Consider the following 25,565-nt stretch of genomic DNA (forward strand, 5'->3'; position numbering starts at 1 on the left):
GACCCCCACAGAACCCTTTATTTAACACTTGATAAACTTATGTTTTGTTTTTAATTATTTGTAACAAATATCATCATTTCGTCTTCCAACACTTTTTCCTTTACCAACCTCCTTCGAACAGTGCTGTACCTACATACACTTAGTACTTACATAAAACTCACGTTTGTTTCCTACCCGGGTAAACAATCTATATGGAATTCCATTGGCTTTGATCCTGACATACTTCTCATGCTTCCTCCAAATTCCATTCATGTTTGCTATACCTATAATATATTTATTTTTATTAAAGCTCTTTTCAAAGTAGTCAAGTAACACAGTAATCGCAAAGCAGATGTTTCTATATCCATTATTTTATATTGCATCTGATTTCTAAGTTTCACTTGTCTTTTGAACTTGAGAAATGGCTAGCGAATCACCTTGGTCATTCTAGAATTTCTAAATAATAAAACTGGTGTTCATTAAGAAATAATTCTGTAAAGTAACGATAGTGAACCGTAAGATCAGCGATTCTCCAAATAGAAAGAGTTATTGAGTGTAATGTATTACTATCAGATTTCTGTGAAAGTTTTCAAAGGATATAGTCGTACGTATATTTTTTTTTTTCATTATTTTTAGCTTATTTTATTCCATATCAAAGGGAAAAGAAAGAAAGATAGAAATCTCTTTCCTTTCCTTTTAGGTACTTGATGTGGAATAAAATGAAACTTTCGCACAGGGGAACGTAAAAGATCTTGTCAATAGCGGTTTTCATAATTTTCGACAAATATAAAATTGCTTTTTTTTTAGCAAAAGAAGCGATCTTTCATTATGTAGTTATCAAACGAATTTTATGAGAACAAGGTATACTTAATAATTTATAAAACATAACCACCTACCTATCAATCAAATAATTATAATAATAAACCAAATGACCCCAGTGTTAAGAAAGCTTTTAGATCGAAAGAACATTCACTAAGCATGCCTACAGCGAAGAATTATATGTATATCTGTGGAGTGATAAAATCTTAGTGAGTTAATGAGTGACATGACATTCGCAGTGGAGACTATTATTCCACTCATTATGTGTGTAGATAAACATCGACACTTAGCCAGTGTTTACACAGGGGGATATAAAACATCTAAGGGCCCAATTTGCACTTAACACAAAGATAAAGCCTGAGAAATAGTGAGCGGTTTAGTGCTACGGCGCATGCTGAGAGCGATACTGTAATCAGAGAATAGTTAGATTGTAATATTCAAATTGTTTGCGGAATGAATGCAGTTAGATACGGTTTATTTAAGAGGTTTGAAGACTAGAATATAAATTACTTCATTGAGCGTGTTCAATGTAGAACCTGTTAACAAAACACACATATATACTGACATACTTATTACTGTTCTGCTGCTCTTTACAAAAACAAATTTTAAGAAATTGCTACAAAGAAAAACCTTATGTATTAGATGTTTATTTCAACTTGATACCTCCACGCGCCTCCGAAAAAAGATCTTAACAGACAGACGAACGTAAAAACTGATCCTATAAAGGTTCCGTTATTTGTTTTGAGGTTCGGAACCCTAAAAACCTCAGATAGTTTTATGGTATTAGATTAAAAGCACAGCTCGAACACTCTATACAGAAATCTCGTTCTGAGCAGTGCCGCTTTTCGAGTGCGAGCGAGACATTCCGCGCACATTCCCTTACTCCTTAACGGCTTACGACCATTTAGACTAAAGTGAGACCCAGCGGGGGTGAAGTAAATCAATTTCGGAGCCAATACGAATCGGTGCGGGGCGGAGAGAATCAGATCTATATGTAGCACTATTCTTCATTATATGTCAAAAGAGAAGGTAGCTTCAAGACACTTTTACAAATTCAAAAATATCTTTATTCAGTTCGTAACATACTACACTTTGAATCTTCAATTTTCACATAAGCCATCCGCCTAAAACTACTGCAGTTTCTCAAAAGCTCTATAGCCAGGGACAAGAAGCTGCGAGAAAAACCTCGGCACAGGGACCTAGACGTTTTTTTTTTAAATAATAATGAAATATTGTTATACGTCTTAGTAATTTGGCTGCCTAATACACTGGTATTAGGCCAGATCCCAGACAATCCCATGCATTCATATCTTATACGTATATATAATCACTGATCTTATAATAACCTTTTTTACAAGTATTACTAGGCTGGATAGAACGAACTTAAAGGATGTACCCTTGGACGAATGATATACCCTATAGAGACATGAGATATGCCATTGTGATCCATCGTCGAAGGACACAATCCCCCCGTAGATAACGACATGGGCACATAAGCAGCTAAACGTCTATGTCTTTTATTCGCATAGAACCCTATTACACGAAACATATTACACTAAACATATTACACTAACAATTTACACCACACATTCATAGTATCATGCTGCACAACTGACAGCTCGTTTATAGCGTATGCAAATGAATGCAACGCGGCGCGGTATGCAAATTCTAGTTAAAGTTCACAGGGTTATACTTATAATACCTACTGAACAAGCTGTCTCTGAACTATTTTAACAGATGGGGAGTTTATTTTTATCACTGTCATATCTTTTCACATTTGCAACTTGGCTAAGGCCTTGGGTAGGGCTGTAACGGTGACAAATAAACGATTTACATGATATTTGAAACCATGACTCTATTATGTTGAACTATGTAAAGATACCTTAATCCAGGTAATACCTTTTAGGGCCCTATCTAACTAGGACAGCATAGTGGCGCCACCACGGACGTGCCAGCAATATATATTTATTTATTTTTAAACTTACAACTATCATTACAGGACCATCCTAATACGATAGTGCAGCACTTATTATATCTTATGACAAATAACACAATATATACAAGCTAGCTTTTTCAAATTCACTCAGACTACGAGTACAAACAAATAAGTCGAATATAAATGTTTGCGGTTTTGGTTGTGACGTAGCGTTTATATAACAGCATTTTGTTGGTGGCGCGACTTTAGTTGTGTCCTAACCAAACTAGGTCTCACAAAGTTTTTGGAATTATGTCCCCATCAAGATTCGAAACTAAGACCTCCGGATCGTATATGCCCATTAATGCCCAACTACTAGACTATGAAGGCAGTTAATGTTTCGTTATAATTTAGACTCAAGGGCTCATAATTATGACAGTACTTCGATTATTTAATATTATTTTGCACTAATTTTATTATTTAATTTATTTTAATTTACATTGATAAATTTTTAAACCTGGCTGTACCTCGTTTACTAATCTTCTTGCTACCTCGTATAAAACAATCATAAACCACCAGTTATTATTCAAAGTACTTCAACTAATGACGTACCTTGCATTTACAGACAAAACGGCTGAGAATTAATGTGTCTCTATTAACTCTTCATTCCTTTAACATAGGTACTTAAGTCTTAAGGGGCAACTCTAGTAACCAAGCCCGGTAAATTCTGTTATTACCCAACAACGACAATAAGCATAAAGGAGGGTTATGTTTCTGACCGCTATGTATGTATGTTTTCCGTTAGACCAACGTGATAAGTGGTGAGCCGTATCGCCGTTTATAATGGACGAGCCAACTGTGTTCGTAAAAACTGTACTGCTTCTGTTTTATCAAATTTCTAATTCATTATTAATTCTATAAATTAAAAGTAAAGTTAGTATAAAGTATCAGTTGCGCCTTAATGTTAGTACAACACTACTCATGGTCTCACTGGTTGAACGTTGAACGATACAAAACATATAATAAAACCTTACTGTAAATCGAACTTGCCGCCAAAGTACTTACTAATTGCCTTGCCATTCAATATGTGTTATAGACATCTTGTCTAAATGTACGTTCATTATCAACTTTACTGGGGAGACGATATCTTACTAGCAATATTGTATGTGAAAGTGTGTTTGTTTGTCTTGGTTTTTAAGGACCTTTTTTAAGATCTATTTTCCATGAAAAGCGTGTGTGTTTTCATGAATGTTATTGGGTTGGATAGAGGGTTAAGTCGTACAAGATTACTTTTAGTATTAGTGCTAAATTATACCTTCGAATGTCGTTTTTAAGATCGGCCGTGGTACTTTGAAGTCGCAGGTTCGAATCCAGCACAGGCCTACACCAATGATTGTCGAATTTGTTTTCGAATTCACGTTTGAATCATAAATGATTATTACGTGCTCAGCGGTGAAGGAAAACATCGTGAGGAAACCCACATTCCCGAGCAATGCATTTTCGGAGGTATGTGACCTAATCTGTATTAGGCTGGTATTCCCTACGCGGGTTGGTTGGTCAGACAGGCAGTCGCTTCTGTAAAAACCGGACCTGTCAAATCTTCAAGTTAGGTAAGCGGACCTTGTGAAAAACGGGATAATTCTAGAGAGACTATGGTACTTTTGAATGTCTCTGCAAGGTTTACGTTTTATACAAATTAAACAGACAGCGAAAGAATGCTACACCGACAAGAGCGTGGCTATTAAAATAATGTTATTGTTGATATATCTGCCATTCTGTACAAAAAACATTACCTATAATATTTTTTTTAAAGCAAGCGTACCCGCGTGTCGGCGAGTAGTCAATAAAATCTCCCATTTGTACGCTACGGCAGAAATAATCTGCTAATCAAAAGCAAACATGCTTTCTCTTCATTCACGTTAACGTTACTCATGCTCGTAGTATAACGAGGTGATACTATCGCTTGTCGTCAGGCTCACATCATTGAGAAGATTTGTTGGGATTTTGACTGGTTACAACATTTATACAGGTATATAAACCTTAACTTTTGTTTTTTTAAAAAAAAAAAAAAGTAAAATAAATAAGTTGGTTGGTTGGTTGGTTGGTTTGGTAAGTTGTACTTATATTTTGTACCCGCAATCTTTCAATTTTTACATTTTTCCCTCACCTTATGGTTGTCTGGAAGATATCGCTTTAAGCGATAAGGCCGCCATTTGCCATGTACTTAGTTTAAGATTATTTTTGTAATTATTTATTTTTTTATTTTGGTGCAATAAAGTGTATTTGTATTGTATTGTATTGTATAGATGTACTTAAAATCAATGGGAGACTTTCTTTTTAGAATTAAAAAATAGTTCTCAAGAACTCGTTAGATGGCGCTTAACCAACTACGTTACCATTGCCAAGATGCCAAGCATAGAAAAAAAAAGTTTCGTTTAATTTAAGAAATAAATAAACGAGCCAAAGATTTATTTTCTTATTCTCATTCCCTTGGGATATTTTGATAACATTCCGATTTTGTTATTTTTTCTTCGTTATTTTGTTAATTAACTTTATTTTCAAAATATAATCCATCTATCTAGCAGCTAGGATAATAATAATAAAAAAAGAAAATCTCTCATTGGGGTTGTCAGAAGTAGGTACAGCCACGAATGATGAACTAAGTTTCATCGAGCATTATTAGATCGACTTTATACATGGAATAGAAAATGAAACTTAAAAAATTAGAAATAAGAGTTTTGTAATGATGTGATTCTATATTAAAAACTGATTATCTAGTAACAGTCGGTCACGCTTATCTAACAAACTATTCACTCTAGGTTTGAAAACATTAAAATTGTTTTCATCAACGAATTCAATAAAAACTCATCATCTCCCTAGCATTATCCCATTTTTCACGGGGTCCGCTTACCTAACCTGAAGATTTGACAAGTCCGGCTTCAATAAAAACTAAAGACTAAAAATATATATTATAGTATCTAAATATTTTTTTTCGGGATTTATATAACTATCGCCTTTTATCGATTACGTTATTCAAATTTCTAATTTCGAATTTATAAATTGTGACAATGACTTAATAAAAGTGTCCAAAACTATTGCAGGTTTTTGGTTGTACTTGTTTAACACCTACCGGCCTAAAGGATATACTCCACCAATCCCAATTAGTTTTATAATAAGGAACTGAGCTATAAAGTGTACATTCCTGCATCACTTTCTTACCATTATGCGTAGTGAGTCATCAATTATAAATTCTTGACTTTTACTCGCGTTGAGAGGACAGCAAGGAATGTGGAATGTGAAATTTTTCCGGAAAGTATTGCGTTCTTGAATAATTACTCGTATGCTTATAGTATGCATATTACTCTTCACGCTAAGGAGATTACAGAAGGAGGGAGATATATATATATAGAAGATGATACGTCAGACGTTAGGTTTAGCTTGCAAGTACATTGACAAATCTATTTAAAGGCTGTGATTTAGGTTAGAACTTGTTTTGTGATGAGAAGTTGCAAACGTTCGTAATGAAAATGTACGGGATTGGTCAATATATTTTTATCACTGTCACTGTCGATTGTCACATTCGTTTGCAACTTAGCTAAGGCCCCCAGGACATTTCTAGCCGAATTTGTTCTGACATTTCTTTGAATGTTCATTCATCTTTATATTTGTATTATGACTCAGGGTTGCTGAGGTGGATCAATGATCACGTGATGATTATAAAATACGAACAATGAACATAAAAGCTAACGGGCGTTGCGTGATGTTTGTAAAATTTTGTAAAAGAGCGTCTGTTATAGGCACTTCACAGGACTATTAAATCTATAAACGCCGCTAAAAACTCGCTTTGCGCGATAAAATGATATAAAATGTCTTATGGTTCAGTGGTGGCCTTCATGGTCCAGTGGTTGAGGGTTGGGCTCACGATGCGGAGGCCCCGGGTTCGAATCCCGGTGGGGACATATCACAAAAATCACTTTGTGATCCCTAGTTTGGTTAGGACATTACAGGCTGATCACCTGATTGTCCGAAAGTAAGATGATCCGTGCTTCGGAAGGCACGTTAAGCCGTTAGTTCCGGTTACTACATACTGATGTAAGTATGTAGTCGTTACATGAGCCATGTTACCCCTCGGTCGGTTTCTTGATAAAGTCCCCACTTTGGCGGCTCAGTAATAACCCTGACAACAGGGTTGATGAGGTTGGTTTTCCAAGTCACAACCCACACGATAAGAAAAAGATGTCTTATCTTGGAACATAAATATTTTCACAAAATAAACGAAATATCAAGAAACCGATGCGTATAAGTACGTGTAATAAATTCTCTAAGAGTATTTAATTATTAATGTGTGTCGCACTTTATTAATGGCTGTAGGTGTTAGTAGGAATTCCTAGGAATATTATTGTGACAATTAATCATTATGCATGATAATATTAATGAACGGTAGGTGGAGTGGGGAAGTCACGCATGTGTTAGAAAACATAAATTTGTACGGACAGTATATAAATATTGTAAGTTGAGGATGATTCAAAGTAGAAGAAAGTTTTGTAAACAGAGATTCATATTTTATACAGACAAGTTGTCTAGTAATTTTACTGATTTGAAAAACTCATTTAGAAAAAAAAAAAATTACGTACTCTTGTTATTCTTTATTTTGTTGAATTATCTGATAACGCCTCCCCCCTCCCCCGCTGCTTACCCCGGTGGGAAATAAGCGTGAGTTTATGTATGTGTGTATGTATGTATCAGATAAAAAAGGACTTGACAAATCTTCAAGTTATATAAGCGGATTGTGTGAACAGTGAAGAAAAATGTGACGCTAGGGAGATGGTGATGAATACCTTATGAATAAAATACATTTTATTAAATGAAATATCACTTTCCTATAGCTCCAGAATGACTACGAAGAGAACTTATGTAGAAACATAAGTAAGAAACTATATACAAAAATGATAAACAAAATACAATCTACGTCCCGACAACATTCGCATCACTTGTTCTACAAAAGCAGAAACCAAACCGGCTCAGGCAGTCCTGTGCTGGGCAAATACAAGTAATTCATCAAATTCGACTCCGTTGTTAATTACAGCCATAAACTCGCGACATAGCAACCAGACTTGCGCCGGAGTTGTTCAAACTTTCATCGATCGTGGATCGATGACTCATAAAACGCGTTTATATCAAGTTATCATTGATGACGCAGATGAGATAGAAAGGACAAAAGATGTTGGTAAGATAGGTGTGTCTTGTCCGTTTTCTAATCTAGAGAAAGGGTCAAAGGTTTTCGCAGTGAAAATTATGTGGAATTCCGATGTGGAGTAAAGTTACACCTATAGGTTCTGCAGTGTTCGATATACTTACAGAAGAGTGACTACTCTTATAAAGCTCTGTAAAAGGATAAATACACTTTTTTACACTCTCCAAAACGATTTAGGTGAAATTTGGTATAAAGATAGTTTGAGATCTAGGAAAGAATAAAGGATACTTTTTATCCCGGAAATTTTCTCCTAGAGGGATTAAAATGCAGACTGATATAATACGCGCTAATTTCAAATATCTTATAAAAATATAATTAAAATAAATATGAAAATTAAAATATCAAATTGACATATCTTTCTAAATTCTAAGAGATACTTAGGTAAGTTTACCGACATAGTCTTATATTTTTATTAGATATATTTCTTTTGTCTGTCTTGTATGTACTTACGAATGAAATAAATAATAAATATCCGTAATGAAATGTCAGATATGAAACACGGCTAGTAGTCAAGTGTTTTTACCTCGTTTAGAAGGGAAAAGTGATCTTAAAGATTTTCTATAGGATTTTCTCATGTGCTTCTAGTATTGAAGGCTAAATAGTTTCCCATGTACGCGAGTTCCCAACCTCGTCGATCGTTGTGGATTATACTCTATAACCTCTCAGATTAATAACAAAAAGTCAGCCGCTTAGCAGTGGGACACATAACAATGATTTCTTGACATGATTTGGTTGAGCAATTTTAAAGAGACATAAATTGTTAGTCTCGGCCTACATAAACTCATGTTAAGTCATGTTTGTTATCCCACCTTAGCGTATAGACAAAGATAGTTGTCTGGTGTCAAGTTCCATTAATTTACACATTAGAATTGTTTAGTATCCTAAGTCAAAGATAAGTTAGGACATTCTGATTATTTATTAATTAAAGACAGATCTAAAACCGATAAAAAACATTTTCTTTTTTCTATCTAACCTACTTTTGAATAGTTAAATCAACAAAGGCGTAATAATAAGTCTGACATTTTATCACGTTTTTCTATGGCGTCGCAGAGTGCTTTTTCATACAAATTCCATTATAATTTCGTGTTTTGACGTTTAGTAAAATGTAAATGATTTAACTACTTAGTTGGAAATTGGAAACTAGCCTATTACTCTGATTCAAATTATATACTCGACCTACTGTACTTTGATAAATAAATAAAAGTACTTAACCATTTCACATCTCTACAAAATCAATGGTTGTCAAAAACACTCCGCAGTGGAAAAGTGTTAATGAGAGACTATAGCGAGTAAAATAAGCGCGCCAAATAAGAGCACTGTCTGCCCGCCCGCTCGCACCCGCTCGCCATAGTTTTGTGTTCACCCTTAGTGCGGATAATTAAACAGCTAATCAGTGGAAAAGTGTTTTTATTTGACAGACGTAACCGTAATCGAATAAGACCTTTGAATGAGAAAGTCTACTGAAGGACTTCAAAACATTTAAGAAAAGGAAATTCATAATTAAGATAGACTAGACCTCACAGTTGGATCTGTCCAGATTATACTTTTATTTTGCATATCCCACGCCTACGCACGCACTATCTACCAAATTAAGACGTGTTCGATTCCCAGATAAGAATGATATAGTGGTGAACAGCTACTGAGGCGAGAGCGTTTTGTTTTATTGTCTATGATCGCTATCTTATTAAATAAATCTACGAGTTTCATTTCTATTGTTGGTGTGACGAGAAATACTGCGACAACTAATACAGGTGGTAATTTCGCTAACTATATAATGATAACACCCTAAAGCACAGAAAGTGGAGCGAATTTTTGAGGGTTTCGACCAATAGCCGTAAGACGTTTATCTATGTAGATAGCTTTCGCTGTGTCTATTGGTCCAAGCCTTCGATATAATTCGCTGCGCGCAATTGCTGAAAAATATTGATTAATTTAAGGAAAACTTTCAAAAGTAATTATGACTACATAGTTCTAGGAACTGTATCACAACCATAGAGACTATTCTACGGATCGCTAAACATTATAAGCAGAACTCATGAGGAGCAGAACTCATCAAGAAGCTTCCAAAAATCAGAAAGCCAATCAAAAATTGTTCCCTCGCTGACCATAGTACAAGCCGACCGTATGTGTTTCAAGTTTTTTGGCACAACGACGTCGTATAAAACAACCACAATAACTTGTATGAGAAGTTCAATGCCATTACACCAGGTGGTGCGTGCCAGAGATATAGACACGATAGATGAGACTACGGAACGAATTTTGATAGAACGGCGTTAGGTATTTGTATGAATGTATGAAATCATGAATCCTAATTTACCTTTTATATTGTAGAGTTAGTGTGATTTAGTTATGGAGGTATTTCATAGGTGAAGGTACCTTATGGATTACGAGAGAAACAATATATATAGACACATTATTTAAGAGCTTTTTATACCATCTTTGGCATCAAAGTTATTGCTTCTACAGATGACGTGTTGTAATGAGAAAATAAAAAGAAAGTAAGGGTTGAATGAATGACTCGTACAAACTGGCATTCATTAAAATAATATGTAAGTAACATAACCTGATAAAAATCCAACATAAACATGATTTATGACACGTCATGTACCTTCTCATCGATAGCCACAACCAGTAGTTAACACTACAATAAAAAGGCCGAGGAACTGTACCTAAAAGTGCGCTGTTTCAGTTGTCACTGACAATATTAGGTATATCTACTGCATATGTAAATTCATCATCATCAATTTAAGAGCCACGCTCTTGTCGGTGCAGTATTTTCCATTCCAGTCTATCAAAGGCCAATTCCTTGACTTCCCTACAAGACACAACGTTAACCTTGTCTTTAATCTGTTCCATGTAAGCTCCCGTGTGGTCATGTGTGTGTATGTGTGTTTAGCTGTTATATGTAAATTATAACAGTGTTATTACCGCCGTATTCCAAAACGAATACTGAAAGATAAATTAAGTTTAAAACATAGTCCGTGTCACAAAAGAAGTCCCGCGGCGTTGCTGCCGTAGATTCTGTGTAGTATTCTTGACTTATCAATTAGTTTCATTAAAATCCGTCGACTTCTTTCATGGCGCGGATTATTATTTTAAACCTAGTTTATCTTTAGTTTATCGTTTTGGAATAAGGCGGTAGAAGTCATATCTAGTACCGCTCTAATTCTGTCACGATCGTAATGATAATGATAGCCTAGCACTGCCGACGGCCTCCAACGATAGACATGTCATTTTCTCACCATGTTAATTGAATACAAGATAGATAATTATTTTACTGTTAAACGACAAAAAAAATGCACGTCCGATTTGACGTTAGCATAGGTTATTTTGTGTCAATGAGCCATTGTTAGAAGTATTTGACAGGGTCAATAGTTAATATTAATAGATTGGTAGGTATATGAATTAGTTGCAAAGTAATACTAAGTTAAAAGGTGGTTACAGTTTCGATTCATAGTGGAGGCCTATTTTGCTAAGTTAAATGGAATTCCAGTTTGGTTATAAAAAAGTTCGGAATCAAAGTTCTCTAATTCTGGAGATTTTTTGATATTGTCCAATATATCAAAAAGTCTCTAGAATAGCAGAACCAACCAGAATATTGTCAATCAATCAATAATTTTTTATATCACAAAACATACACAGGACATATACAAACGAATAAAAATAAGCACAATATACTAAACAGCAATTTCTGCCAGGCAACCAGAGGGTGAAAGAAGTTTAACTTTTGGAATATTCCAGCAAAATACCAAGTAACAATATAATGTGTTTACAATATAACTTAGGCACATCGTGAAAATGTTTAATAAATCTTAGCTTGTTTATCGTGTAATGTATTTAAATCGTAAAATATTATATTTTAGTACTTTATTTACACAGTATTCTGAGAGGCTATAAAGTATAAACTAACAGCAACTTTGAACATCCTCATAGTAAAATACGTTTGATTATGTTATTATACTTATAAAGCTAGCCTTAATAAATTATCATTAAACTTTCATAATGATAATATTATAGACAAAATCCAATCCACATAAACACATTAAGTAAATGAGATTTCCAAAAGCCATAAATATTTATTACATTTTGGTACCTACACTTTTATACCAATTGGCCCACATCATTTCGACGACATAGAAGCGGCATTATAAAATTATTTTCCCAATATTATTCTTCTCCGTCTCAATCACGCCCTAAACACTGGTTTTATCCGTGTAATTTGATGATTATCATTCTATTTCTTCTATTTATAACGCGGAGTACATGTTATGAAGAATAAATTACACGTTGTCCGAACATCTGTCTTATCGTGGTATTGGTTTCATAATCACGTACAAATTGAGGCCTGAGGGTTGTACTGCGTGCTATCGCTTTTATTTTTAACGCTAGTTTTTGTTCGGTGTGAGATGTGGTCAGATTACATGAGTAACTGAATGGTTTTTCATTAGACGGTTTATGAATATCTGTGCGTAACAGCTAGTGGCGTTGCTTTGCTTTTTTTTACATTTGAATTAAAAGTGTTCTCTTATTGTTTAGTTATTGGGGATATAATCGTCTGGTATGAAGATTGTAGTCCTTGCAACAAGAAGACATAATGTATCGTCTAAATAAGCAACAGAGTCAGATTTTTTCCTTTCCTTCCTGCCCTCCTTCAGAAAAAGACAGTTAAGTGACATTTGGTCATTTTTAACTAATGATCATCAGATTCAGTAAAGCAAGCTGCTTCGACCCATCTGATTGGTACATCTTTATCTTCATTAGCTTCAAAGACTCGGTAAAATTTTGGATATTAAGTTTAGTAATTTTGACAGAATACTGAGCTAAAAGACGGCAATTCGCTACATTAGACTTCTGCTACGCAAAAAATACTTTACGATACGTTTACTATGTTATAGTGTAGTAATGAATATGTAGTGGGCCGATCAAGATCTGCCTGGGCAGATCATGATGTGCCGGCATTTCATGATACGGCCAATTATTTCATAATATGCCCAATTCAAAGTTAGGCAGATCGATTAGGGGCAACGTATATTTCGGTTTGCCTTTCAGTTACTTGGCCACATCAAAATTTGACTGGGCGTTCGTACTTATAGTTCCGTTCCACGACGCTGGTGGCGCTTTTTGCACTGTGTATGAGTAAAAAAACTGTATGGACGTCGCAAGTATGTAGGGTGACCATAGTATTGGCAAATAATTTTAATTTAAAATAATATACCACCGATCCTACATTTTACAAAAGTAGTTAGTTATTCAGGATTTTTGCTATTTTCACGAAATGCACTTTTATCGCACGGTGACAGATTTATCAGACAAGCATTACTTATAGTCGACCTACAGCAACGCTCAAATGAACATTGTTACACATTCAAATGATGAAAAACAATAAATAAACGCCCAGATCCGTATTTAATTTGACCGAGCCCACGCTCGGAATCATTAACCGCACACGTTACAGTTTTAATTAAAAGAATAAATAAAAAGGCGAAATGAAAAAGTTTATGTAAAATAAATTGCCTCACGGGCCCTCAGATGTAACGAAACGCATACGAACTGGCAATTAGTTTGTGAGCAAATACAGAAACGCGCTGAGATTCGATGAGGAGGTGTTCATTAACTACGCATTCTTCAAATGCTTACTATCTGGCGATGCACACATGAACGATATGGCACACAAAATAACTTCATTCATTAGTGACAAGTGAAACCATCCCTACAACTCTTAACTACAAACAACTATACCATTTCCTACTCCTATTTGTAACGTTTAATTGTTTTTAGTTGGCTTGATTTGAAGCCGCAATAATGCTTTACTAGTAAACGACCTTTTAAAGTTGCAGTTGCTCTAAAATTATTTCAAAGTGACAAGGGACCTTAGCCAAGTTGCAAAAGTTGATGACAATTGATGGTGACAGTGATAAAAATATATGGGATTGACATGTCCCCTTATTTCAAACCCATACATTTTTGTCACTGTCATAATCGTTTACAAATTGGCTGAAGAGCTTGGTGAAGTGTGTCACATTTTTCGTTACAAAAAATCATATTAGTTAAATAAAATAAACACAAAAATATTGTACGTGAAACTTTCTTTTTTTATTTTCGTTTGTCTTGGCACAAAAGAATAACAAATGACAAACGCGAAAGCACGAGATGTGCCATAAAAATAGACATTTGGAAAAACGTAGTATATGGTCATACAATATGAATCTTAATTAAGCGTAAAAGTAGTTTTACCGGTATCCCAGTAGCGTTCATCTCTTATCATTCATTATCATCTAATAGTTTCTTACGTTGCATATATTTTATTACTCGGATAGGAAATATTTCTTAAAGCCCCTGCGGATGTCTGATATTATATATTGGCCAAGTGGTTCTGATAAAAGCCCAATATCTACATGGCTTTGACAGGGAACTGTTAAAGCAATTGAATGTATACTTGAGTAAGGAACATAACTTTGGAAGTCTATTGGAGAATATGAACGTCTAGAGTAAACCTCGGCACGGGGTTTTCCTTGCAGCTTCGTTTCCGCGTCTATAAAGGTTGTGAGAAACTGCAGTAGTTTTAGGCGGATGAGACGTTCCTTATGCATGTAAAAAATGACGATTCAAAGTGTAACTATGTTACCTATTGAATAAAGATATTTTTGAATTTGAATATGGTAAAACTGAATTCTTCCATACGTGCTATCTCCTAGAGCACATTGGTGATCGTTACAGCATTTTTGAATTTATATTTTGCAATACTAAATTTCAACAAACAGAGAAGTTAGCTAAGCATTTTTGTTCGTGGTCCATTACATTTATAAATCGTAATTAAAACACATCATACCGGGTTCTTACCACGTTATATCAGAAATAAAGAGTCTCATATTTAAAATTATAAATCGTATAATTAAACACTTCCCATCAAAAAACTTGCATACTATCTGCATAACTATGAAGCCCTGAAATATTTTCTAAATACAAATTAAATTCTTAAGTTACGAAAAAGACCGTCTATTCTCTTTCCATTTTTTCTTTTGTTTTGTGTTTTCTCTGAGTGCAACAAAGTATTTTTTAGTTTATTAAATTTTAACACTAAATATACAATAATAGCAATGCCCTACAAAACTGTTTAAACAGTTTGTCTGCAAAATTTGTTCCGTATCCTCGCAAAATGTGATCAAAACCGCCTTATTGAATTAACAGCAGCAGGTGCTAGCGTCTAATCATGTATTAATTATCTTAGGTAATAAAATGGTACTTAGACAATTTCCTTTTCTCAATTTCCTGTGGCTACTAGAAATCGTAAGCTAATATTTGCACTTATCTAGATGGGAGATAAATTAAATGGCGTGTGGACAAACCGCGCAAGCGCCGATGCTATCGGAGGGAAACATAAACTTGTCTGATAAACAATTAAACTGCCTACCTCTACGTCTACCGGATTATGTTGCCCTAGTACTGCTTGTGGCGATTCTTGGATTTATATTTGTTTACTCTTATTTTTTGTTATATCTGTGTAATGAAAACACACAGAATAGTTCAGCTGATTTTTCTTCTTCTTCTCTCGTGTGGGTTGTGACGTGGAGGACCAACCTCATCAACCCTGGTATCAGGGTCACTATAGAGCCGCCAAAGACCCCTGACATGACTCATGTAACGACTACATACTTACAACAGTAAGTAGTAACTGGAACCAACGGCTTAATGTGCCTTCCGAAGCACGGATCATCTTACTTTCGGACATTCGGGTGATCAGCCTGTAATGTCCTAACCAAACTAGGGACCACAAAGTATTTTTTGTGATATGTCCCTACCGGGATTAGAACCTGGGACCTCCGGACCGTGAGTCTACCGCTCAACTACTGGTCCAAGGCGGTCGTTATACGCAACGAAAACTGAAAACTCCAACAAACTGTCAAGACACCTCTTCACAAGGTCCACTTTACCCATTTCTTGTCTATTTATACTCGAACCGATCGGAATCCCATTGTTGTTATCGTCCATGAATGAAGCTAATTGTGTTTTATGGTGTTACGACATGTATAAACCGGGTCCGAAGCGATTAACTGCGGCGCGGAATGGTCTAAGATGGTACACCAGATAACATTCATTAGCATTCCTATATGAACTGAAAGTCACTCAAAAATGTAAGGTTCTAAATACCAATTAGATGCTCCATGTTAGCTGCTAGGCTGATTTATTTTGTTGCCATGTGTTTTTAGTTTTATGTTCTATCTTTTATTGTGCCTCAACTATTTTTAGGTCACACTTAACACGTTCCCTGTGTAACTGAAAATTAGGTATCAGCCCCTCACGCGCAATGTTGTTTTTCGATAAATACATTGGAATTTATGTACATATAGACACATTATGGCAAGAAAAAAAGCAATCTGAAAAGCTTCCTGTCTGATTTTCCCATTGATCAAGCATATATCATGAAATGATCAATTACACTACATCAACCCGCTCAAATCAACGTATCATAGTGTGACAAAATGAAAAGGCTCAGTCCGCGAAGATCGAGATGTCTAATGAGCCAGCGTAAACACACCTGTAGGTTCCTATACCTACGCGAATAAATAATAAGCTCTCAGACAAGTGAGTGACATGGACCCCACCCAATCGATTGTCACCAGATTACATTCTCGAAGTAAAAATAGGCCCATTGTCAAAGTGTACCGACCGTTAGGATTCCTCGCCAAAGCGTCATCTCAAATCTGCATATTCATCAGATTCCACAGATAGGCAAATTTTAGAATGGCGCCTGATCGTCACCATGGTAACCATTCCATCCACGTCTCATTGTTACACTATGCAACATTCATGAGGACTGCAACACAAATTGCAACTCCTTTGCAATTCTAACCTATAAACCAGTGACCTTGAAACGATGTCAAGATAGAAGAAGCTGCTTTGAATTTCTAAAGAATCAGATTTGCATGGTTAAGACAGATCCGTGAACGGTCAAGGCATTCAGAGAACAGACGCTCTAAGGATAATATTTCCTGTGTCCTAAGAGTTCGCATATTACGATACGACAAAACATCACTATTCGGAAGAATTTCAGAGAAATATTTTCTTGTTTCATATGTTTCAATTTCCCCGCAATTTTCCCGTGTTTGTTTTTTAGTTTTTAAAATTATATTTTTATTACAAAATGAAACAGTCATTCGATTGATTAACCCAATCTACCTTATATGGTTAACACCCTGCATTAGCGAAATATTGCCATCAATTCCTAGTTTAGTTAAATCTTATTATTGATAATTCAATAAAGATGCCCGTTCTACCACACGCACAATACAAAGCGCACGGTTACATTACCATTAAAATACTTATAAACAGCTAAGTCCTATCTGTCGACCTGATCGATAAATTATCGCCTACCTATATTTGCAATAGGAAACCGCTGGTAATTTTCTCAACTAGATAAACAACGAATCGATGGTAAGAGTCATCAATTTGCCACAATTAACTGGAGGAAACCAGAGAGTACTAAACGCGGTTAGTAATTAGCTTTAGTAATTGAGCGACGCGACGTGACGCGCACAATGGGTCCCATCAAGTCACATGCTGGTCTCATGACGTGGTTCACACGGCTTTCACAAGTCATTGCATGTCGGTAGGACGTGTATGGACGTCGAGACACTTAGCTGGCCAGAAGTACACGTACAGTATAAACCGTCCGAATTAAATAAACACCATACGTGTAGGACGGTCTGTAACTGCGAGGTGTCTCTATTCGAGCGGGTTAATTGCCACCAACGGCCTCTGTGGTTTTGGGGCTGAGCGTTGGGCTCACGATCCAAAGGTTCGATTCCGGAAAAAATAACTACCTATGTTTTTTCAACTGTACCGATCTCTCTCTGAACCGGCGTGCTTGTATGAAACGATAGATGAATGTGGAGGAAGCAAGAAAAGTGTGTCAGGATCGAAGTAAATGGAATTCCATAGTGTTTGAGCCGTTAGTTTATGTATGTACGTATGTTTCTTAAACTGTACTGATTAAGTCAACGCATTTCAGGCATAAACGCCTGATTGTCCGAAAAATAAGATGATACGGTGCTTCGGAGGACACGTTAAGCAGTCCGTACCGGCTACTATTTACTTAAGTAACAATGTAGTCGTTACGTGACTAGTGTCAGATTTTGGCGGCTCAATAATATCCCTGACACCAGGGCTGATGAGCTCACAGGCTACATGATTGCCACTAGAAACATTTACCACTTGTACGCAGGAGTGCGGTAGTTAGCCGCCAGAGAATGAGTGTTTCACGGACGATTAACCCAAGACCTAGACGTAAAGTAACAACGTCAGTTTTCAGTGAAAACGTGCCTTAAGTATAGGCTGTTTTAGTTAAGTGTCCAATTGTTGTACAGCGGAACATAAATGTAACAAAGTCATAACAGCTTGTTATCGACAACACTGGCACTGAGTTTATAAATGCTTGTGGAATGTAAAGCCAAGGAAGAAAAGAAAATGCTAGAATTTTCCACGCCGCATATTCACAACTAGACGACTTGCTATCTGACACGACGGTAAGTACATTTTTGAACCTTCAGAATTCAATACCAAAAATGACTTGTGATCTTGCTTGCAACATCATGGAATATAAGTATCCTGCTATAAAAATTAACACTTAGAACTAAACAACTTTCTCACGAGGTACACTGAGATTTATATAAAACACAAACGATAAAAGTAAAATCGAATATGCTGTTATCGGCAGAGGTCATCTTGTTCCTTTGGAAACAAATACTGGCGCCACATCCCAATTTGGTCGGTTCGATCGCCGAGTACCCGGTTTGTTCAGAAATTCCGATGACAATCAAGATTTACAGACCTCTAGGTCCCCTCTTTTGGTATATTGGATTTATTATGAATAGAGAAGACAAGGCAAGTATTAACCTGTCGAATAAGATATCTTTTCTCTTCCTTGCAAGTAAATGGGCAGAAATAATGAACTCTGAACGGCCGATGGTTTACCAAATAGGGTTGCATTATAATCATACTTTGGTTACGCTCAGTAATATAATAATATAATTATTTTACGCTTTAGCGCAACATAAGTTATACGCAACATAGCGCAACATAAATAAGTCCCTAGTTAAGACTGATTTAGACGAAAGCAAATAAAGTACTAGTATAAAAAGGCAGAGAAGGATAAAAAAAATATTATATTTTGAAATCCAATATAATACTAATCAATACGTCAACATAAGTACCTCTCGAAAATGTCAATGGGATATTGAACTTTCAAGGAACTGACAAGGTATATCAATCACATTCAGAGAATATTCAAAAAAAAATATATATTAATGCTAAAACAAGTTACTTTTCCGATACTTATACGATAGAGTGCTTTAATTTTTAAATTTCGAACTAACTAAATACTATAATACTCAATCTACAAGCAGAGAAATATAAAAGTTACAGAATTTTAAATTCACACAGTTTTCATCTCATTACATCTTGGCCCAGGAATGTATGAAATCGTTTCAGTCTCCTTTAATAATTTAATTAGCATTCGTTTGTATAAAATATTCGGGAAAATAGAAGCACTGTACAACCCTATAAAATCGCAGGCAAAATAGCAATACATGCAGTGTTACGGCAATTTTGCGGTTATTCCATACAGATGATCGGACAGACTTATTACATAGCATTATGTATGCGTATCTCTCAGGGAACCATTCCACGCTATTGTAACGGAAATGTGACCCAGTGGTATGGAACATGTAGCTTGCATTCTATGGCTTAAGGTAGGTATACGGCCAGAAGTTGCCTGGAATAGATTGCTGGTTAGCAAAAAGGCAGCGTTTTTTTTAAATTAAAAATACGTTGCCTTTGCGATTCGTTTGACCACGATCTCACTTGATAGTGAGTGAAGATATGGCCTAAGGTAGTTTTACACATTTTACTTAGTAAACTATATACATATAATATTACTTACTCTTCTATTGTGTTGTGCTCTTTACTACATTTCGTAAGATTTAGGGTATAACGTAGAACCCTAACCCAGAGATACGGGTGAAGCCCTCAACGGTTGCAGAGGCGGAGATGGGCGCCGTCGGTACGGCAATGCAGAACGGAAGGGGCAAGTCACAGGAGCTATAACTTGGAACCTGGCAGAGGGCAGCAGTAACTATCAGTACTATTCAGAGGCGGAGGATAGGAGTCTTAGTACGGTTTTGAAATAGACTAACTACTCTGGGCGCCATCCCACTTGCGTCAGACAGAGTACTGCAGGGCAGAAGGCAAGGGGGAAACCAGTGCCCATTTTTCCCTAAAAAGTGGCATGGAGATGATTGCTACACCGACAAGAGTGTGGCTCTTAGATGATGAACATTTACTAGCACAAAGTGTGTATCAAATGTGGTTCAACAATTTATCGTAATTTTGATTTTGGTTACATTTTGATAAGACATGCAAAAAACCGGACAATCGCTACGGCAAAACATAAAAAGGTAGTTGAACCTTGTATTTTATCTTCATTAAGGTAACATCAAGCATCACTTAATTGTTTTAAAAGTTAATGACGTTACTAAAAACGTTATTAGAATACTGATTTATTGAGCACATAACGTTGTGGGGGGTCGTTGACGGTCAGCGAAATTCTTGTTTTATTCTATAAAAAGCTATAATAGTAACTCATTCTAGTAATTTCTAGTGACAGTTTTATTTTGTCAATCATATTTTATAAGATAAATATTAAATAATTACCGGGGGGGTTTAAAAAGGCCACACCAAAACAATTTGACATTTGTTTGCACTGCGCCCATATTTTTATATCCGCAAATGTCAAATTGCAATATTGCTTTATAACATGAATTGAAGGATCGTGGGATCGTATAGGCTAAATAAGATTAAGATTAAGATGAATTGCTTCAATGTGGCCTACTTAACCCCCTGAGCTATCATTGCATTTCTAAAACAAGCTTTCAGACCGTTATTTTCAGTGCTGCATTATCAAATAACGAATAACAATTGTATGTGTATACGTAGACATGTATACTTAGTGTTAGCTAAGTCTTTAATACAACGAGGTAACATCGCAGCAAACGATAGTATAATCATCCGCTTTTCCGCTTACGACCGTGCAAAGATACGGCATAAAGATGTGCAGTATGTATGTATGTATTCGAACTGCGCCCGCCCAGGAGCTAGCTTCACACTGGAATCACAAGTGGCACCGTGAACAATTTCCACGAGTAGATACTAACTAACTTGGACACCGGACTTGGTGCTGGCGACTATTTATCGAGTATTCCCACCACAGCACCGTTCGTTCTGCGATCTGTACTTATCCGTTTGTTTTTACAAACGCGGTCCAGTTGTCGTGTGCGATATGTTAGCTATGTATGCCACCGGACGCGCATGCGTACATCGACGGGCTCAAATGGAGCGGACACTGCGGCTATTAACCGGCTAAGCGGGAAAGTCTTTCTAAACGCAACACCCGACAGGGTAAAATGGATTTTTACGCTGGCAGGGTTATCCACGGCCTCACCAAGGACGGAGTTTCGTTTCTGCTTACTCAACGCTGTTCTAGGGCAGGTTTTTGTTATAAACGGAGCTCGGTGGAATGCGTTATCGGAATTGGAATTTGGAATGCCTTACAATGTAATGAAGATGGCCACAAACGAGCCATGAATGCGATTCACTCAATCAAACCAACTATAAAGTAAATCGAGTAATCATTATTATAATTGAATCGATTCACTTTAATATTTTTATTGATTCATAATTAAGCGTAATTGTGAAGTGGTGATAATAGACGTTTCAGAAACCGCTATATCTTTTGATTGGATTTTTGATAAAGTGCATCATATCGCTGTCATTATTAGTATAATATTTGAAGAATCATTTACCTTTTATAAAGACTATGTATATTTTAAATATGTATAATGATTATTTAAATTAGAGATTGAAATTGGCACCAATATGGTTAATTGACCCCTAAATGTTAATCCATTTATCTAAAGCGGAATGACAGTACAATTTGTCACAGACAAAGTCAATAAATGGTGGCTAATGGCGACAAAATGTTAATGTCTAGACTAAACAGTTGGAAAACGGGGGCAAACAAAGCTAACTCTGATATTTGATATCTGACTTATAGCTGTAAGCTAAGCTGTTTGCAAATGTATTGAGTTCGCTAAGCACTAAGTAAGCGCTAGAGAATAATTATCCAGTGTAGTGGAACTCGGAGGAGCTCGGTGGCGCAGCGGTAAACGCGCTCGGTCTGCGATTGTTGAAGTAAAGCAACTTTCGCAGAGGCCGGTCATAGGATGGGTGACCACAAAAAAAAAAGTTTTCATCTCGAGCTCCTCCGTGGTTCGGAAGGCACGTTAAGCCGTTGGTCCCGGCTGCATTAGCAGCCGTTAATAACCATCAATCCGCACTGGGCCCGCGTGATGGTTTAAGGCCCGATCTCCCTATCCATCCATAGGGAAGGCCCGTGCCCCAGCAGTGGGGACGTTAATGGGCTGATGATGATGATAATGATGATGTAGTGGAACTAATAACTTGTACATTCCTCTTAACGTGCATACTGTATTTAAAACTATGTAATTTAACAAAACATAAGCTTACGACTATATCCCAATCTACCCTAGATGTACCTCTGACATCAATCGAAAGAAAAACTAAGTACCCACACCTCACCGAGCTTTCTGTTAGACCAACGTGATAGGTGGCGAGCCGTATCGCCGTCTATAATGGTCGAGGTAACTGTGTTAGTGTGTGTTATTTGTAATAATTGTGTGTATAATTTGTAGTAATTTATTTGTGGAAAAATGGAAAAGGGGAAAATATTGCGCTCAGACACATACATCACATAAACAGTATATTTACGTCCCACTGATGGGCACAGGCCATGGAGCATATTTCACCACGCTGCTCCACTGCGGGTCGTAGTAGGTGTTTTTACGGCTAATAGCCGTGACCAAAGGCTTATCGTGCCCTGCAAAGCACGGAATCATCTTACTTTTTTCCGACAATCAGGTGGTTCAAGCCTAAATTGCGTCGCAAAAATATGTAGCTGAAAAGAAAACTAATGTTTTCATGAGTTATGGTGCGGACAAAAATTTCACAAAAATTACTTTGTAGTCCCTAGTTTGGTTAGGACATTACTGGCTGATCACCAGATTGTCCAAAAGTAAGATGATCCGTGCTTCGGAAGGCACGTTAAGCCGTTGGTCGCGGTTACTACTTACTGATGTAAATAAGTAGTCGTTATCATGAGCCATGTCAGGGGCCTTTGGCGGCTCAATAGTAACCCTGACACCAGGGGTGATGAGGTTGGTACTCCACCTCACAACAAAGATGAGTTATGCGAGGGAAAATCCATTTGATATTCTTGATAACTCTCAGTTTTCGACAGGTTGTCACTAACACCGTGTATAATTGATATAACCCTCCGTTTTGCTTTCCCGCAGTCGGGTAAAAATATAAAACAACTTACGTTGACAAGCGCCAAAATGAGCCAAACGAATGTCGTCCGCGGTATACTTGACGCGACATCCGATGCCATTTTGGACCTGAAACAGAAAAAAAACACATAAGAACTAATGAACTTGCATCCATAATGGAGTGGGTAGAGCCATAAGTAAACAGAGGACTGTAGCTACGCTTGATACGAAGTTATAAGAGTGAATAGAATGAATCGAATCAAATATATTTGATTAAACACACCTATAACCCAATCCCGGGTTTTGTCAATCGGCCTTACTACTCTACAAAAATGTGTTCCAGGCGACCAGAGACAGAAGCTATTGAAAGTGCATTTACATGCGGGATGGTATAAAAACAAGGATAACATAAATAAAGAGTGAGAAAAATAACATACATAAAATATACACATAAAAATATATACAACGAACCGTAAGGTGATCAACCCCTGTGTAAAATTTATATAAATCCAACGAAATTATGATCAGGTTCAGGAAATATTCCATAATACAAATTTCTAACCGGACATAGTTCACAGGAGCTAATAATTTATTACAATTTACATAAGTGAAAATATCCGTATAAACTGGTGTAAACTAGTTTTAACGATGCTTTCTCGTCTGGTGGAAACCACGGTCAATGTCGTCGGCTTATGATATTGTTTCAGAATGCTTAACACGTTCACTGTATAACTGAAAATGAGATATTCAACCCTCACAAGCAATGTTATTTTTCGATAAACACATTAGAATTTATGTACATAGACGATTGAAGGCCTCCCGTCGGATGTTCCCATTTTGTGGCCCACATAAATTGTGGCGATGCCCCACATATGGGTCATGCATTCACTAGTTTCAAATGTATTGCCTCATATGTGGTTCATACACTGAACGTGTTAACGTTGTTTTTAGATTACGGCGTCATGGCCTGAAAGTATTGATAAAAATGACTCTTTCGTGTCGATGGAAAAATGACTTGACTGTTATATTGTAAATAAATACTACAAACTACCTTTTTTTTTTTAAATTGATAAAGTCGTCTTATATACCCTAACTGGTTTCCCCTTCACTTCCACAAACTAATACATATTTTATAAGAAACAAACGTTTTTGTGACGCTAATGCAGGTGGAAAACCTGAGAAAATAACAGGCTGCCGACAATTTCTTCATTGGCGGTACAGCGACGTATTTCCTTGGTGGAGCGTAAAACTGCGAACTATAGGATTACATTCACACCGTTTGCCGCAAGACCATGGAATTTGTAAAGATGAGGATTTCCAACAAAAATATGAAATCAAGTAAGAAGGGACCTTTTCTTTCACCCTAAATTGGGACATCCTCACCTTATTTATATTCACTAGTTAACGGCGTTCGTGGTACAGTGCTTGAGCGTTGGGCTCACGATCCGTAGGTCCCGGGTTCGAATCCCGGTGGGAACATATCACAAAGATCCCTAGTTTGGTTAGGATATAACAGGCTAATCAAGGCACGTTAAGCCGTTGGTTCCGGTTACTTACTACTTACTGATGTAAATAAGTAGTCGTTACATGAGCCATGTCACCAGGGTTGATGAGGTTAGTAATTCACCTCACAACCCTCACGATAGAAGAAGATTCACTAGTTTAGCTTTTGCATGTGTGCCTTCTAATTCCTCTGCTTGATTTGAAGAAGACTCGTAAAGTATGCTACAATTGATACAATAACGATATTTGTATTACTCGTAATAGTATTATAACTGTTTTGTCATATTTTAACAAAGTTTATTATTTCTTGACAAAATCGTTTTGATACTAGTAATACATAGTTGCTTGTAATAGGTAGTTACTTCTCTTGTAAATAATATTATCCTTCTGCCCTTATCCCACTTTAGGTGTATTCATCTTCCATTCATTTCTGTCAGTTGTCATCTCGGTACTCACACCTTTCACACACATATCCTTCTTTAGACAATCCATCCACACTTTCTTGTGTCTTCTCCTACCCCTTTATCCATCCACATTCATACCTCTCCTTTAAACAATAACCAAATATTTTTTTCAGTGTCATCCTATCAGCTGTACCCACCTTATGCTAATAATTTTTGGTTTCTCACATCCCTCATTAGATGTTTAGAGGAAAAAATAGAAAGATTTTACAATCGAGGATCATGGCACCTCTGAT

At 36.4% G+C, this 25,565-nt stretch overlaps 1 protein-coding gene across 1 annotated transcript in view; it reads right to left on the reverse strand.

The window, feature by feature from the left end:
• Positions 1–25,565, reverse strand: part of LOC126370227 (cuticlin-1) — a 101,231-nt gene that overhangs the window by 43,159 nt on the left and 32,507 nt on the right. The window contains exon 3 of the mRNA XM_050015036.1: positions 23,419–23,494. Coding sequence (XP_049870993.1) covers positions 23,419–23,494 — 76 coding nt within the window. The remainder of the gene's footprint in view (positions 1–23,418; positions 23,495–25,565) is intronic.

Source organism: Pectinophora gossypiella, chromosome 10, assembly GCF_024362695.1.
Source record: "Pectinophora gossypiella chromosome 10, ilPecGoss1.1, whole genome shotgun sequence".
In the NCBI taxonomy this organism is placed as follows: Eukaryota; Metazoa; Arthropoda; class Insecta; order Lepidoptera; family Gelechiidae; genus Pectinophora; species Pectinophora gossypiella.